Source organism: Rhizophagus irregularis, chromosome 23, assembly GCF_026210795.1.
Source record: "Rhizophagus irregularis chromosome 23, complete sequence".
Lineage (NCBI taxonomy): Eukaryota > Fungi > Glomeromycota > Glomeromycetes > Glomerales > Glomeraceae > Rhizophagus > Rhizophagus irregularis.
In genome coordinates this window covers 396467-414317 of record NC_089451.1, presented here as the reverse complement: position 1 = coordinate 414317, position 17851 = coordinate 396467, and the positions used below count along the sequence as shown (strand labels likewise).

Below are 17851 nucleotides of genomic sequence, written 5' to 3'. Positions count from 1 at the left end.
CTTTTAACAGTTCATATTTATGATGATGCTATTGCAGAACGAAAGGAAGAGAGGTCAATGAACGGGCTACAATTAATTGGTCTTAAAGAACAGAATTTGCATTCAATGCAGGATTATTTAAAAGCATTACAAATAATTTTAGCTATAAATAAAAAAACAAAGCATTTAGAAAACCAAGTTGCACCAATTGTTGCAGATTGGCCTGGACAACTGTTTATTAGAAAAGCATTAACACATTTGCATATGTCAGGATTACAATCTGCTATTCCACAAGAAATTAAATCATTTATACCAATGTTAGGACCACTTCATCTTTCTCTTAATAGTAGAGAACATGTTATGATAATTTATTATTCTTTTTTTGAACAAATGTTTCATTTTGTATTTGGTGAACGTAAAAAACTAGCCAAAAAACCTAAACCATGGCGAATAAACCTTCTTCTAGAACTTGCACGAAGTGGTTGGCTTAAAATTAAAAATAAAATTATGCAAAAATTTGATTCAACATGCAAGGATGTTGAATATCGAACAGCAATTGATTTATTGGATAATTTAATTCCCGCTACACTTGATGTTTATGCAATTTTATTTAGGTCTGGTTCATTTGAAAAATATGTAGAAACTGTATTTCGCATCTGGACCTTTGCATTACGATGGAAAAGAAAAAATTACAATAAAGCTCCTCTTGTATTCTTATCAGATCTATTCTATTGGCAGGATACCCATCATCCATTTGCTGATGCGATCGAAAAATACCTATCATGTTTTAATGATTATTATGTTGAAAATGCTCATAGTCGAATAAGAGCAAATACATCATCAAATGCAACCGTTGAAAACATTATAAAACAGGCCTATGTTATTGGTAAATACCAATATGTAATAATTGTAAAATTCAAAATTAACATGTTTTTTTTTAATAACAAATAGCAGACCATGATCCAATATTTAAAGATACATATTGTAAAACTCGTCATTATCCATATAGCCCATCTAAACTCGATTTTCTATCAGATAAAACAAGCCTTTTTCTGTTAAAATACTTTCACAATATATTTTGCAATCAAAACAATAGTATTCCGGTATATAGCAATGGAAAAAAAAGAAACTAAAGGGGTATAAACTAGCTACCTTAGGAAAAGAAATAGATTTGCGCCATTTACCAACAGCATACAGCACATCACATCCACCACAACTAGGATTATGTGACTATTGTAAACTTCAAATGAATGATGATAGTGTAGTACTTGTCTGTGGCCATGGTTATCATTCAGCTTGCTATGATAAGAGGTGTGTTTATTGTGAAAATTTTTATAAAAACGGTATCTATGAAAATGTAAATGCATTTTTAAAAAGGATTGAAAAAGGAACAGATATGCTTACACAGGATGATCTAGATAATGAAATTATTGAAGATGAGGAAGAAGGGACGGAGGAGACAGATTGTGAACAGACAAGCATGATGGAAGTCCCTTATGATGTTTATAGTTACACAAACTATTTATACAGTGTATACAATAATATATATATATGATTTACGATGGTCATATTACATCACATGAAGGACGCGCCTGTTTGCCATGAAATTTTACAAGAACGTTTCTTCCATACTACTCTAACGTAACAAGAAACTGATCTCTAATGATCTCTATTCTGGCGAAAGTTACCTTAGACGCGAATTTAGCCTATTGTATTATATATAATTTATATAATAACGTTAATATATATGTAACTGATTATGTAACTGTCATAAATGTATGTATAAAGGTTAATTTAAAAAAGAGCAATATCTTTATTATTGTTATTGTTATTTAATAAGGAAAAAATTTTATTACATTTCTAATTTATTTTACATTATTCACTATTACCAGTAATTTATATTGTTAATTGCTAGTGCTAATGCGGCAGATATATCTGTCTGTTCAGCATGATGGAGGTTCTCCCTGATTGGCATAAATTTAAACAATCAACGCGAATTGTTATTGGCTAAAATAATGTACACAAATTTGATCCATCAACTCAAAATATAAATACTCACGTGTCCTCATTTTGAAACAGGTTTATTTCAAGTATGGTGGGCGTAGGCAAAAAAAATTTTGGACCATGTTCAATAGTAAACTGTGTATATGAAAATATTTCCTTTCGCTTAATTACAGAACTTGCATACCAGAAATGTTGCGAGAACAATATGCTAGAAATGTATCCTTATCTTGAAGTAGGAAAGCAACTTTGTCATTCACATTATTGTAGTATAGTGGAACCTAACCGTGGGCAATATAAGCGAAAGAGAATAAAAAACCAGGAATGTAGTAGAGAAAGTAGTAGGAAAAGAGTTAACCATATTGAAGAAACTAGGGAAGGAGGTAATATATTTGACATTAAACTAAAAATAATGTAAAAATAATCTAATTTTTATAATAATTTATTTATTTAGCCTTAATAAATGATCCAACATTTGCATCAAATGTAAAAACCCTAACGAGTGTGTTGTATAATAAGCAACGTCGGGAGTCTTCTAATTTGGAATTGGATCCAACACAATTTCAGCATATGATTGAAGAAGCAAATCCTGAACTTAAAGGATTCTTTCCTTTAATGGTAAATACAATTATTCCAAGAGATCGATCAGCTCATAATAAATTGGAGGCTAAAAAATCAATTGTAGCATTATGTTACATAATTGCTGGTTTACGTAACAAATTTGTCAACCAGTTTAAAATAGAAGTCGGGTTATATCTAGCAGCATCAGGAGCTACTTGGGAAGCTATTGATACAATGTCAAGTCTCGGATTCTCAGCATGTGGTAAGACAGTTGCAGATTTTCAAAAAAAAATTCAAACAAACCATACACTTAAAATTGAGAATCATTTTTCAGAAAAGGTAAGCTTTGATTTTTAATAAAAAGAGTTTTAGAAATATAATAATTAAATCTTTTTTTTTAATATTAGGGGAATTGCTTACACATTTACAATGTAGATGATTACCATGCTATTCATGAAAAAAGAAGGCCAGATACAGTATCAACGTCAGTGGCAAAACATTTCACTACTTGTGTCGCAAAACCCGTTGTAGAATGTCTTGCAGTACCACTTACATTTAATGGTATATCTATTCACAATCCAAATAATATTGAAGCTCCAAGGATTTGTTGGTATTTACTCAACAAATATACTGGGATATTTGATGTTTCATATACAAATCTTCAAGAACATCAAGGTATTAATACTTTTGATCGTATTGAACTTTTAACAGTTCATATTTATGATGATGCTATTGCAGAACGAAAGGAAGAGAGGTCAATGAACGGGCTACAATTAATTGGTCTTAAAGAACAGAATTTGCATTCAATGCAGGATTATTTAAAAGCATTACAAATAATTTTAGCTATAAATAAAAAAACAAAGCATTTAGAAAACCAAGTTGCACCAATTGTTGCAGATTGGCCTGGACAACTGTTTATTAGAAAAGCATTAACACATTTGCATATGTCAGGATTACAATCTGCTATTCCACAAGAAATTAAATCATTTATACCAATGTTAGGACCACTTCATCTTTCTCTTAATAGTAGAGAACATGTTATGATAATTTATTATTCTTTTTTTGAACAAATGTTTCATTTTGTATTTGGTGAACGTAAAAAACTAGCCAAAAAACCTAAACCATGGCGAATAAACCTTCTTCTAGAACTTGCACGAAGTGGTTGGCTTAAAATTAAAAATAAAATTATGCAAAAATTTGATTCAACATGCAAGGATGTTGAATATCGAACAGCAATTGATTTATTGGATAATTTAATTCCCGCTACACTTGATGTTTATGCAATTTTATTTAGGTCTGGTTCATTTGAAAAATATGTAGAAACTGTATTTCGCATCTGGACCTTTGCATTACGATGGAAAAGAAAAAATTACAATAAAGCTCCTCTTGTATTCTTATCAGATCTATTCTATTGGCAGGATACCCATCATCCATTTGCTGATGCGATCGAAAAATACCTATCATGTTTTAATGATTATTATGTTGAAAATGCTCATAGTCGAATAAGAGCAAATACATCATCAAATGCAACCGTTGAAAACATTATAAAACAGGCCTATGTTATTGGTAAATACCAATATGTAATAATTGTAAAATTCAAAATTAACATGTTTTTTTTTAATAACAAATAGCAGACCATGATCCAATATTTAAAGATACATATTGTAAAACTCGTCATTATCCATATAGCCCATCTAAACTCGATTTTCTATCAGATAAAACAAGCCTTTTTCTGTTAAAATACTTTCACAATATATTTTGCAATCAAAACAATAGTATTCCGGTATATAGCAATGGAAAAAAAGAAACTAAAGGGGTATAAACTAGCTACCTTAGGAAAAGAAATAGATTTGCGCCATTTACCAACAGCATACAGCACATCACATCCACCACAACTAGGATTATGTGACTATTGTAAACTTCAAATGAATGATGATAGTGTAGTACTTGTCTGTGGCCATGGTTATCATTCAGCTTGCTATGATAAGAGGTGTGTTTATTGTGAAAATTTTTATAAAAACGGTATCTATGAAAATGTAAATGCATTTTTAAAAAGGATTGAAAAAGGAACAGATATGCTTACACAGGATGATCTAGATAATGAAATTATTGAAGATGAGGAAGAAGGGACGGAGGAGACAGATTGTGAACAGACAGATATATCTGCCGCATTAGCACTAGCAATTAACAATATAAATTACTGGTAATAGTGAATAATGTAAAATAAATTAGAAATGTAATAAAATTTTTTCCTTATTAAATAACAATAACAATAATAAAGATATTGCTCTTTTTTAAATTAACCTTTATACATACATTTATGACAGTTACATAATCAGTTACATATATATTAACGTTATTATATAAATTATATATAATACAATAGGCTAAATTCGCGTCTAAGGTAACTTTCGCCAGAATAGAGATCATTAGAGATCAGTTTCTTGTTACGTTAGAGTAGTATGGAAGAAACGTTCTTGTAAAATTTCATGGCAAACAGGCGCGTCCTTCATGTGATGTAATATGACCATCGTAAATCATATATATATATTATTGTATACACTGTATAAATAGTTTGTGTAACTATAAACATCATAAGGGACTTCCATCATGCTAGACTGACTAGCTTCCAAATTTATAGTATACGGCTTGATCAGCAAATCATGTGATTCTTAATTTTGGTTTATTTTCCCATCAAAAAAGCTCGGGCACGTGACCGTGAAAATATTCGTCACATCGTCACACCGGCCGAGTTCACTGTTTATATATATCTGAGGGACTTAGTTTTTTTCGAGTAAGTAAAAATTATTCGTCACGCCCTTATTCGTCACTGTTTATTTTCACGTGTTAGTGCATAACGCCGTAATGCGGGCCAAACCCGAGCTTTTTTGATGGTGTAGCTGGGGGAGTTCTTTGGTTTCAATTGACATTTTTTCTTTTTTGAACGTTTATTACAACTATAATTTAATAAAAATTCCATAATGTTATATTATCTGATTTTAATAAATTCTTCAAATGCTTTATTGATATTTTTCCAATTTCCTTCAACACAAAATCCGTTCCATCTTTCAATAAATATTAATATTGCCAACATTAATTTTTGATCTCTGGTCTGTTCAAGAGTTAATAATGCATAATATAATTGTTGAAAAATACTCGGAAATAAATTAAATAATGTTTGTGTATTCTTACGTTTACGTGATGATAAAGAAGTTGATGATTGTAGAGTTGTAAGTATCGAATGTAACTGGATAATCAATATTATGATTTAGATAAAATAATTTAAAATAAAGATTTTACAAATAAATTACCTTTTCAACACCGGCATTAGCTTTCTTAATCACACCACGTCTAAAATTAATAACTTTGGCATCATCTTTTGTATAATTAATTTCATTCCAGTATATGGCTTTTTTATTGTTTTTTGCCTTCCCAAGTTTACACTTATAAAGTCTTGAACAACATTCCTGTACTACTAAATAAATGTTATCAAGTTTCACAACATCTTTGAGAAAACCATATTCAAATAAACTATGATATTCTGAACTACCATCAATAGTAATCCAAGGAAATTCAACCCAATTACCCATTATAAACCTGCCAGTTTTTACCATCTCTTGACAGACATTCCAACATTTCCAAACATTTGTAATTACTTGAACACTTTCTTTCCACAACATAGAAATAGGATGAAATCTAGAACGATAATTGGATATCCATTTTTCGTAAGATTCAATATCTATAGTTTGAATAAAGCTATAATCCTTGTTGATTATATCTTCATCTTCATAAATCAATGATATCTTTGTTTCGTATTTATTCCATAATACTATTAGAAGACCTATAAAATAATTATACAAGGGACTAGATAGATTAAATAATTCAGGAGAAACAATTAAATGATTTGCTTCTCCATGAGCTACTCGATCTCTTAACCTAGGTCCATCAACATGAACAAATAGATCAAGAAGTAAATCCTTCATTATTACAAGTGAAAAAAACTTAGATTATACAGTAAAATTTGTAAATTCAAATTAATAAGTATTAGTTCACTACATACCATTATACCACCTCCGAGTTCTGAATAAATTTCATTTATTTGCTCTTCTTCTTGTTTCTCTTCTTTAATTCCACAAAAGGCCCATGCAACCTTTTCCCCTAAGATAATATCTAGTGTCAAAAAATATTCACCAGTTTCCACTGTACACATTCGATGTTCTTGCACATCTTTGTTTACACAAACATAAATTCTTCTTAGGCAATGTTCAAGAAGTGGTAACGCAAGGACGAAAAACAATAGAACTTGATTATTAGATAAATAACGGAATGAGCACAACCAGGTTGGATAAGTTCGTGGGATTACAAAAAAATTTTTAAAAAGTAGAAATTCCAGAATCATATGATGAGGATATTGTGGAGGGGATGCTTTTATTTGCGATATCAATGAAGATATGTTAGTTTATTACTTCTTATAATATATATTAATAAATGATGAACATCTTCAACAAACCATGTCCGTACATTACGCATTCATATAATTCATCAAAATTTTTCTCGGTTGAAATATAAGCATTCCTATCGTCAGCGTTGTCAGTCAAATAATAAAATCTCTTAAAGTTCACATTATTTCTTTTCTTCAATAAGCCAATTACGCCCTTGTGTCTTACTATATTACAAATACTCATAGTGATAATTAATATGAGTGCGCAATACCATTTGACCGGTACTTTTAAAAATTCATGAGGGCTAATAAAACCATGCCAAAGTACATTCCTTAGGTTCATAGAATTTGGCGGTCCAATGATACATCTAAGGAAAAAAATCATCTCTTCTCCCAATAATAAAACAAGAGATGGAGCAATAAGCAAATCACGAATAAGTAAAGGTATAATAGATGTATCATCATGTAATGAATAAATTATCTATTAAAGTCAAACTTTAATAAAATTAAAAGAATAAAATAAAAGTTAATTTAATGGCAAAAGTAACTTACATCTCCCAATAACCGTTCCAAATTCGATATTACTATTAACATAACTGATAAATAGTCTTTTTCAAGATACAGTTCAACACATCTTCTAAATATCTAATAAAATAAAACTCTTTTAGTCCATTTATCAAAATACTTATTAAATCACAAGAAACGTACGTCACTGTTTCCACACCACCCCAATTCATCATTATACAACTTAAAAAAATCATTCGTTGATGTAATATTAGAATCGAAAAATTGTGAAATTTGATACGCAAGGATTTTAATTTTACTTGATGCTGCAGTGAAAGGTTCTGCTTCTAAAGTATCATAAGGAACATTAACTAGTTGACAAAAAAGAGTAAAAGGTAATATTTAATATTGTCTTAAAAAAATCAACATATAGTAATGAAAGTATTCACGTACTATTCCGTACCCCTATAAACGCGTTTTCTTTAAGTAAACCTTTTTCTATCGGAATATTACAATCCAACGAATACTTGTTCAAACTATTATTTTCTAATAACTGTCTAACACGGAGATTTAAACAACTTTGCCATTTGTTCAAAGCAGTCCTAATTTCTTCTTTTCGTGTAATAATATTAGATAATTCTTCAGTTTGTAACGTTTTACCCAGCCAGAAACTTCTAATAAAACAATTTGAAAAAGACATTATATACTGTAAGATACTGTAAAACGGATATAAACAGATTCAACAGATTCAGAATACATGATCTGTACAACATATTGAATGTAAATAAATTAAATAATTATTTCTTAATTTGGGAATTCAATTTTATTGTGACGCAGATTATCTCTTCACGTGTTGAGTTAATCCTGATTTCTGACTTGATTAATAATAACATGAAAAGCCATTTGAAAAAAGTAGGGTTCGGACTTGTGGGAAGTTCATTTGGCATCGTTGTCAAAATGTCTATAAACGGTCATTTTTTTCACGCGTTTTATTTAATAGGCCTGATATCCAAATAGGAACATTTGAACTAAAAGCCCCAAAAAGATATCGTGCCTTAAAGATTCAATCGCGCGGCCAATCAAGACCAACACTCACGTACTTGTGCAGGTTCGATTTATCTCGAAAAGTATATGATCGTCATTATCATCACTGTGTGACAAAACCAATTATGTATACCACTATTCTTTGCTCGCCTTACTTGTTCTTCTCGCTTTTAAATGGCTCAAGTAGTGAGACAAATACCAACAAATTCACAGTCACATGCACCAACAACAGACGAAAGTGGTTATATTGATGAAGGCTACCTTAATAATTTAACTAGGCGTCTTGGTACAAGACCATCGGTACAACAATTTAACGGAAATAACAATGCAACACGAGAAATAAATGGTCAACAACAAGGTCAAGAAGAAGCCGAGGACACTTTATCCGATGTATCTGATTTTGATGAAGAATGGGAAGAACTTGTTCAACAAATGCAACAAATTTTAGTTGCTTTTTTACTTCCTTGGTTAGGACGTTGGTTAGGAAGAAAGTTCTCTTTCTGGGGTAAGTAGAACGGAGAACATGTTTTTTCGTGAGCAAGTTACTATTTTGATTTGTATATTAATTTATTTTTCGAAATAGCATGGTCAAGATTCGTTAAATGGTATTATTACCCGCGTATTACTATTAAAGCAAAAATTGAAACAACAGAAACTACGATTTAATCGCCATAATAGAGAGGAAAAAAATGAAATTCATTCAAATACTCTAAGTTGTTATAAAGGATAACTTTGTTTTATGTATTCAAATTTATTTTATTTTTCTTTTTTACGCGACTAATGCAATTAATTTTTTATAGTTACTAATTATAGAAAAGCAAAATCAATTTTTTAATATATACCCTATAATAGTTATTAAAAAACGGGTGATTTTGGCAAACTATACGCATATTTATTGCGAAAATTATACAAAAACTTTAAATTTCCGATATATATTTTTCTTTTACTTAATTTACGAAATAAAATTTCGAATAATTCGCGATAAAAAAAATATTTTCAAATTACTTATTTTGTGTATAAATTATTATTTATTGATTAAAAGAAATAATTTTGATTTCAAAATCACTTTATAAGGGAAATCAAATCTGAGAAAATATATTTTTCTAGCGTTGAGAAGACCATACACTTTTAAAGAGATAAGATAGAGTAATGTTAATAATGTTATTTAAAATACACAAAGAAATTCTTATTTAAATTAAATTAAAAGAGAGTACATACTTTTTGAGATCTTTTGAATGAATGGAAAATCCAAAGAAAAAATTAAATTAATATTTTCATTAAAATCATAAATAATACAACTTGAAGAATCTTGATCTACTTACATCCATCCGATGTAGCAAGACGATTTAAAGAATCATCAGATTCTCCTGAACTACGAATGAAACCACATAATTCATATCGTTTAAAGCTGTTATTTATGAAATGACCTTTTTCATCAACATCTCCAACATTAATTTGCACTGATGCGTGATCTTTTGCAGTAATAAGTCGATTTGTGGCAGAACTATAATATCAGCCGATTATTTTCAGACACGTCAAAATAATTTTCGTTGACAAGAAAAAGAAAAATATTAACCGAAAATTTACCATTTTCTTGGCTTGTAAAGATCAACTTGGATACCTTGATCGTTTTGCATTTTTGAGAAACTTTTTTATTATAACGATATAAAAAAAAAACTTGGGGAATAATAGTTTTTTTCTGTTACGTTGTACAATTTTTCTCAAGTGTTTAAATGATGTACATTCCTTGGCCAATCACCAGCTGCCACACAAAAACTAAGATATATACAATTCTTGCTATTTTAAATTTTTTGATCTCTTTCTTTTTTTAATACATTTTTCGATTTTCAACTAAAAATGTCAGGTCTAGTAAGTATTTCTCCATTTAATTTTTCCTTATATCATTTTACATTTTAAATCAGCTAATGTCTTATTTGTACTTTTACTATATAGGCGGATTGGCAAGTAGCGAAACCTTACGAGGCACCAATACCACAAATTTTATTTCCTATATTAGCGTTTATATTATTGTTATTAGGATTTATTACAACAAGTACTTTCTCTGTGTATCCTTTTATTATTTTTAAAATTGATTTCAAAATCGGGTTTACATATATTTAATCTTTAATAACAATCTTTACTTGATAATAATTATAACAGAATAAAAGCAAAAACTTCATTAATACAAGAAATTTCCTCGGCTATTCCTGCTTCATTATTATTAGGATTTGGAACATTATTTCTATTTTTGGCCGTTGGGATTTATGTTTAAAAAAAAACAAAAATATTAATTATATTAGATAATAAAACCTGTTAAGACTTGAGATAATGTTATTGTGCATATAATCTTTTAATGTAGTTAATAATCAAATCCACAAAATTTATGTAAAAATAAATCATAGGCAATAATTTTAAGTAATAATAACATAATAGCTTTAAATGTTAATTCTAAAAAAAATGTAAATTAATTATACTTTATATAAAATAAATATAATATTTTGCATTAACCAAATAGATATATTTAAAGATTAGCCAGTAAATTTTCATAATAGCCTAATTATATTAATTATTAAATTTAAATATATAAATTGTATGAAATTATTATAAATTTTTAAACAAATTAAGAAATTAGGTATAAATAAATATAATTAATAAAGTTAATAATCAAAATATTACTATTTATACTATTATTTATACTGTATGCTTTCTTATAATATCAATTGATAAATTTCTACTATTTACTAGTATTTAATGTTAACAATAGGAAGATTTTAATTAAATTAAATTTAAATAGTATATTTTACATTATTAATAATAAAATTTATAATAAAATATATTGTTTAATTTATTAACAAATTATAGTTATTTTAACTAATAAGCATCTTATTTTATATGGTTTAGTTTATATAAAATCATCTAATTCTATATATGATTAATTATTCTAAACTTTTTTTGCATTTTAAAGTTATAATGTACAAAATGTACAATCAAATCAATCATATATTAAGTAGATCATATTTAGATAAGCAATAAATAATTTTATAAAAAATTGTTGATTAATAATTTGCAGAAAATTATACTCTTTAAGCTAGTAAAATGACATTATTTTAATATTTTAATATATAAAGTTTACTTTTATCAAAATTAATTATAATAAAACTTTTTAAATTAAAAAAATTAAAACTACTATCAGATATTTACTATATATATATATAATATATTGTATAGCATATATTAAAAATACTAAGATATAAATGCTAAGAGTTAAGTTTGATAAGTTCATTAATTTAGTATTTTAGGAAGCATTGAATTGAATCATGTGAGATTTCAATCAAACTCCGTTTTTGGATAATTGATTTTTATAGTCTTATTAAATGTAAATTTAGACATTTCCTGTATCATATGATTTTATCGTAATAAAGTTAGACAATGAGGATTAAACAAATAAATAATAGTCAAAGGTTGACACTATTTACTTGAATGTAACAAACCCGATCTATAATCAAAAAAAAAAATGCTGCGCATTATGAAAGATTATTATGCATAGATCTGTCGATATCTCCAATAAAAAAACGTTTCATATGATTATCGGAGATTGGAACAAAACGCCGGTAATTGTTACAATTCTTTTTGCATGACTATCAACGAGAAAAGTTCCAAAAAGAATGAAACCCCGGGTAATTAATCTAAATAAATTACTTAAATGGCGCAGTAACATACGTTAAAGAGATGTCAAAATATATCTCACTGTTGCACGAAACAATATAATGATGAATGAGCGTCAAACATACACAATTAATTCATCCGAAAGAAATAAAGCAATTAGGCGTTCGAGTGACAGGCGGTCACGATGAAAAAAACCTTATTTTCCTTTTTTTTTTCCCACTAAAAAAATCTTTTTCAATTAACGCAAAGTAGTAATAATAATGTAGCCTTTGTTGCGTGACACGAGAATTATTATATTACAATACATTTTTTACCTTTTAGTATCAAAATAATATTATATTACATATTATATAAAAAAAAAAAATAACTTAATCATTGATAAAAAAGAAATTTCCAAATCCAGACTTATTCGAGTACATTGTGCTGATTTCTTTTAATATTTTGACGTAATATTTATTTATACAGAATTTGCATAGGTTATTTGGTGAATTTATTCAGGATCTACATATTCACATATTTAATCAAATAGAGGGTCCCGCGATAACTAAAAGTATTAATAAACAGGTTTTAATTTCAAAAATGTTAACCGTAAAGTTCTGACGTATTTCTAAAAAACCCCATTTTGGTGTTGTATCTAAATGAAAAAGTGAAACTGTGAAACCTTAATTTTTATAAATGGAATTTGTTTTTTTTTTCCTGATTATACTGCATTTTTCTCATAGTATACAGGTGTAGGGTCGTACATAAATTATTAGAAGTGCTCAACATTTTTTTTTTTTTTTCGGGCAGAAACTAGAAACTAGCAAATTTTTCATTTTACGTTTACAAATTACACTTAAAATTTTATCTGTTAAGAAATTTTCATTTACAAAAAAAAAAAACAACTATCCGACCTGTGTATTTGTAAAATTTACCATTCATTTTTTTTCTATTTATAACAAACGACATTACTTTTTTTTTACTTTTTATAATAACACTTTTCACACGCACGATATAACATATTTATGTTATCATGAATAATTATCTACGAAACCCTCGCTTCTACCATCAGTCAGAGCAGGACTCTGAGTCTGCTCTCGTTAGTAGAAATACCAACGAAACAGGAAAACGTTTGGGTGGAATGGACGAGCACCCCATAATATTAGACTTCGAAAAAGAAAAAAAGCTCTCAACGGATATGTCAATACTTCATAAGGTATATTAATTTATTTAAAAGTTTTCAAGTTTGTAAGGAAAAAAAAAGTTACATTAACGTTGTTCAAAATGAATTAAAAATATAATAATAAAACATACATACATGCATATATATGTGTATATGTTATATATATGAATGAACTCTATCAACAATAATAATGATTTTTTTTTTCAATCAAATTCTTGCATTTATTTCTATATATATTTATAAAAAAAAAAGTCATTACTCCCAACAAAGGAGTCTCACGAAAAACGCAAAGAACTCGCCGATAATGTTAAAAAAGTATTAAACGATGAATTCCCAAATAAAGAAATAGAAGTACATATGTTTGGGTAGATATCTTTTAAAACTTTTATCATAATTCTCAATTTTGTCATTCGAATATGAAGAAATTTTGTTTTTATTATATATGTATATATATATATTAATTAAAATTTTTTTGTTCTGTTTTATTTGATTTTATAAAGTTCCTCCATGAATGAACTCGGAACAACACAATCTGATGTAGATTTATGCGTCACAACACAATGGAATGGACTAAAAAACATACATGTTTTATCTGATTGTTTAAAGAAACGTAATTGTTTTTTATTATTTGACGATTGATGTATTGTCGGTTGAAATGAAATAGATATATTTATGAAAAAAAAAATTTTTTTTTTTCCCTCTTCAATAATAAAGACATGAAAGTAGAACAGATCGTATCCAAAGCTAAAGTACCTATTGTAAGGTTATTTGATCAAAATCTGTAAGTACTGATGTTTGCTCGTGATTACAATTTATCTCTTTCATTAAACAATTAATTTTTGATTTATTTTTCATTTTGTTTATTTTTATTTTATTTTTATTTATTTATTTATTTTGATAGAGATTTGGCCTGTGATATAAATGTCAACAATACTTTGGCTTTACATAACACACGCTTAATACGGAAATATGTAAGCATTGATCCAAGAGTACAACCATTGGCAATGATCGTAAAACATTGGGCACGAAAAAGAGTTTTAAACGATGCAGGTAAATTAAATCTAATATCCAATTTTAAAAATATTCTATTTTACAATTTTTATACTGTTATATATATATTCTTCTTTTCTTTTCTTCTTTTCTTCTTTTCAGCGAAAGGTGGTACCATATCTACATACACTTGGACATGCATAATTTTGAATTTCCTCCAAATGCGAGATCCACCGATATTACCAATTCTTCATCAGATACCACATAAAGATATTGATCCAATAATGGTAAACGGCGAAGATGCATCATTTTATGAAGATGTGGATACTTTATCGCAATTTGGGTCAAAAAACAAAGAAACCATAGGTGGTCTATTGTTTGCGTTTTTCAGACGGTGAGCTTTTATTCATATATTTGTATATATGTATATATGTATATGATTTTTTCCCTTTTTTTTTTGATGAAGAAATTTTAAGTTAATCATTTGTTTTTTCTTAATAGTATGGCATTTGAATTTAATTATGATGAACATGTTATATCTCTACGACAAGGCAAATACCTTACAAAAGCAGAAAAAGGTTGGGATACATGTAAAGGCTGGAAAATGTTATGTGTCGAAGAACCCTTTAACACGGCAAGAAATTTAGGAAACAGTGCTGATGACGTTAGCGTCAATGGGTTAATAGCAGAATTTAAAAGGGCTTATGAAATTCTTTATGAATCTGCCTGCTTAGAAAAATTATGTGAACAGTACCAATTTCCTTTAAATCATTACATTAATAACAACTATTATCCACCTTCTCGTTACAGACAACTATCAAAACGTAACAATAAAAACAATCCTATGTGGAAGCCAAATCGAAGAAATTATTATCCGAGATATCATCAGCAGAACGGGCAGAATAATTGCTTGAGTAATACTACAGACAATCTTCATGATATGAATGGGAAAAGTAATGATCTTCAAGATGGTGAGGAAGATGGATCTAGTATGCGTAGATTCGATAGCGTTTCGCATACCAGTCATTATAACGGTAGTGAAGAGTCTACTCCAGTATCAGTTTACTATCATTATGAGAATAACGATAGCTTAACACGAAAACAATTTGATAATCTTCAATATCAAAGTAAACGTTATAATAATCATCATAATGTATCGAAAGATGATGAACAACTGCGCTCTCAATCAAAGCAAAAAAATAGTTTCTATTCAAAGAAAAGGAACGATGATCAGTCCCATAATTACGGACAATCTCAGGATTCTGAACATGAAGGGTTTGTAAGATATGTTGATTCAATTCCGAATCAAAATCAACCCAAAAATAGTTCACATAATAAGAAAGGTTCAGCGGCACGTTTTCAACCTTCTTATTCTGACCAAAAGATTTTTTATTTACAAAATACGATTACATTATATGACTCGGATAATAATATTAAATATAATAATAATAATAGTTATTCACGTCATCCTAATATTCATAGCGATTCGGATCAAAAATCTTTTGTTCATGATTCTGAGAAGAGGCCTTATTACAAATCACATTCGAATAAAAATGTGCACAACTCAAAACAAGTAGAGGAACCAATAATTGATGATTTATCTTCAAATTCAAATTTTGACCGTTCTAATCCTATCTCAAGCCCAAAATCGAATAATAAATCGAATAATAAGAATCGCTTTAATAAACATACGCAGCCACAACGACAGTATCAGAAGCCTACTGGAAATGTCGATTTCAATAATAATAATTATTCATGCAATAATGATAAAGTTGATGATAGCTTTTCATCTAATTCAATACCACCATCTAATAGTGGTAGCACTAATTTGACCGCTTCGTATTCAATGTATCATCAGTTATACAATAGACAATCGGGCGATGGATCAACTCAATACCAAAGGCGAATGTCACATCAATCATCGTCTGATGGTTCAAATAGTCAAACAAGTGGTAATACTAGTAATACTAGTAATACTAGTTATAGTAGTAACTGTACAAAGAATAATTATCAGAAAACTAGTAGTAATCAGAACAATTATCAACAAAATCATCAGAATAAGTTGAATAATAATAATAACAATAATAGTAAAAGGAGGAAGCACTTAAACAACAATAATACGAACGGTTATAATAATTCTGTAAATGGAAATTTCCGAACGAACAACACCACGAACAACTCTTCTATGACAATGGCTTTAAGTTACAACGATTCTAACCTCCAAGATGTGCCATTCATACCGTCTTATATTAATCAAGGACAAGGAGGACAACATGGCAACGATTATAATTTAAACTGTGATATAAATGGATATAAAGGCAGTAATGGCAGCTTCAAAAGCAATAACAACAATAGTAATAGCTCTAATAGCTGGAAGAGTTCAAACGGACATTATTATAATAAGACAACAAACGGTAACAGTAATACGAATAGTGGGATGAAATTAGCAAATGGTGGCAATAATCCTCCGAATCGAAGTGTGAATAGTAATAACTCAAATAACAATTTTTTGCGCTCGAATTGCCCAAATTTCAATAATAATTATAATAATAATTATATGAAAAATCAAAACAATAACAATGCTATTCCACATAAGCCAATAACTGGAAGTAACTATAAGCCTTTTGATGGTAGTAATAATAATCCTAATTCACAAATAAAGAATTTTAACAAGAATGGTGGTGGGAATAACAAAAAACGGACTAATAAGAATCGTACTGGCGTCAAGGCTGAAAATAAGGAAGATGGTGTTAGTTATCAACTGCAATACTCGCAGGAAGGATCAGTTCAAGAACGACAAAACAAAAAAGTGGGTCAAAACGGACAGAGCAATAATAGTGGTAAAGGAAAAGGTCATAAAAAACACCCTTCATGCCCCAAACAAAACGTTGCATTTCAACAACAATAAATGGAATCAGGAGGACTGTGTATTTTATAATGATGGATAATTAAGATATAACGCGAGAATGGTAAAGGTTATCTAGACTTTTTTATATTATATATTGGGATAAAAATTTAATAGAATTTTATTCAGAGAAAAAAGATATCGTAATTTTTTAGCGGTACTTTTTATTATTTTTATTATTATTATTATTATTATATTATTATATTATTATTTTATTAGATATTAGGTTTCTTTTTTCTCTGAATATTTGTAATATTTCTTTTTTATAAACCTGCATCATATATATATTTCATGGGTTGGGTTTTTTATTATTATATTTTTGTATGTAAAGTGTTTAATTGGCACAAAAAAAAAAGAAAACAACTTTTTTCTTCGAATAAGTTGTATATATATATAAATATAAATATTAATTTTGTAATATTTCACCAAAAAAAAGTTTAAATCATATATATATTTTTTTTATGAGTTAATTTTTATATTATTTATTTATTTTTAATCAGTGAAGGAAATAGAAATAATGGATACTGAGCGGTTGTATTTTTTTTTCATTATTTTATATATTTATTTAATTATAGTAATATATAAATATTTTTTTTTA

The 17851-nt window shown here is 28.2% G+C and overlaps 7 protein-coding genes across 8 annotated transcripts; 5 read left to right on the top strand and 2 right to left on the bottom strand.

Annotated features, from left to right (window-relative positions):
• Positions 1-369: 369 nt before the first annotated feature.
• OCT59_015058 (uncharacterized protein) lies at positions 370-1534 on the top strand (the record flags this gene model as incomplete). The annotated part of the gene is made up of 2 exons (XM_066139738.1): positions 370-865; positions 1128-1534. The coding sequence occupies 2 exons, from the start codon at positions 370-372 to the stop codon at positions 1532-1534; spliced, it is 903 nt and encodes a 300-aa protein (XP_066002585.1).
• A 769-nt stretch (positions 1535-2303) lies between these two features.
• OCT59_015057 (uncharacterized protein) lies at positions 2304-4748 on the top strand (the record flags this gene model as incomplete). Its single annotated transcript, XM_066139737.1, has 4 exons — positions 2304-2363; positions 2435-2880; positions 2949-4107; positions 4318-4748. Exons 2-4 carry the CDS (start codon positions 2551-2553, stop codon positions 4746-4748), a joined length of 1920 nt encoding a protein of 639 aa, XP_066002584.1. The 5' UTR covers positions 2304-2363; positions 2435-2550.
• A 782-nt stretch (positions 4749-5530) lies between these two features.
• On the bottom strand, positions 5531-8186 carry OCT59_015056 (uncharacterized protein; the record flags this gene model as incomplete). The annotated part of the gene is made up of 7 exons (XM_066139736.1): positions 5531-5788; positions 5853-6518; positions 6602-6966; positions 7052-7463; positions 7535-7627; positions 7691-7857; positions 7940-8186. 7 exons carry the CDS (start codon positions 8184-8186, stop codon positions 5531-5533), a joined length of 2208 nt encoding a protein of 735 aa, XP_066002583.1.
• A 492-nt stretch (positions 8187-8678) lies between these two features.
• OCT59_015055 (uncharacterized protein) lies at positions 8679-9533 on the top strand. 2 transcript variants are annotated; one of them, XM_025320495.2, is made up of 3 exons: positions 8679-9035; positions 9114-9243; positions 9331-9533. In XM_025320495.2, exons 1-2 carry the CDS (start codon positions 8705-8707, stop codon positions 9194-9196), a joined length of 414 nt encoding a protein of 137 aa, XP_025171214.1. In that variant the 5' UTR covers positions 8679-8704; the 3' UTR covers positions 9197-9243; positions 9331-9533. The 2 variants fall into 2 exon arrangements, with proteins under 2 accessions (XP_025171214.1, XP_066002582.1); XM_066139735.1 differs by having other exon boundaries at positions 9124-9533.
• On the bottom strand, positions 9268-10239 carry OCT59_015054 (40S ribosomal protein eS21). The gene is made up of 4 exons (XM_025320494.2): positions 10118-10239; positions 9853-10034; positions 9749-9758; positions 9268-9655 (listed from the first exon to the last, which is right to left on the bottom strand). Exons 1-4 carry the CDS (start codon positions 10165-10167, stop codon positions 9634-9636), a joined length of 264 nt encoding a protein of 87 aa, XP_025171213.1. The 5' UTR covers positions 10168-10239; the 3' UTR covers positions 9268-9633.
• Positions 10240-10343: 104 nt separating this feature from the next.
• On the top strand, positions 10344-11040 carry OCT59_015053 (uncharacterized protein). The gene is made up of 3 exons (XM_025320493.2): positions 10344-10399; positions 10484-10596; positions 10691-11040. Exons 1-3 carry the CDS (start codon positions 10388-10390, stop codon positions 10800-10802), a joined length of 237 nt encoding a protein of 78 aa, XP_025171212.1. The 5' UTR covers positions 10344-10387; the 3' UTR covers positions 10803-11040.
• A 1945-nt stretch (positions 11041-12985) lies between these two features.
• On the top strand, positions 12986-17680 carry OCT59_015052 (uncharacterized protein). The gene is made up of 7 exons (XM_025327455.2): positions 12986-13391; positions 13611-13723; positions 13859-13968; positions 14073-14139; positions 14260-14408; positions 14511-14742; positions 14850-17680. The coding sequence occupies exons 1-7, from the start codon at positions 13209-13211 to the stop codon at positions 17254-17256; spliced, it is 3261 nt and encodes a 1086-aa protein (XP_025171211.1). The 5' UTR covers positions 12986-13208; the 3' UTR covers positions 17257-17680.
• Positions 17681-17851: the final 171 nt, after the last annotated feature.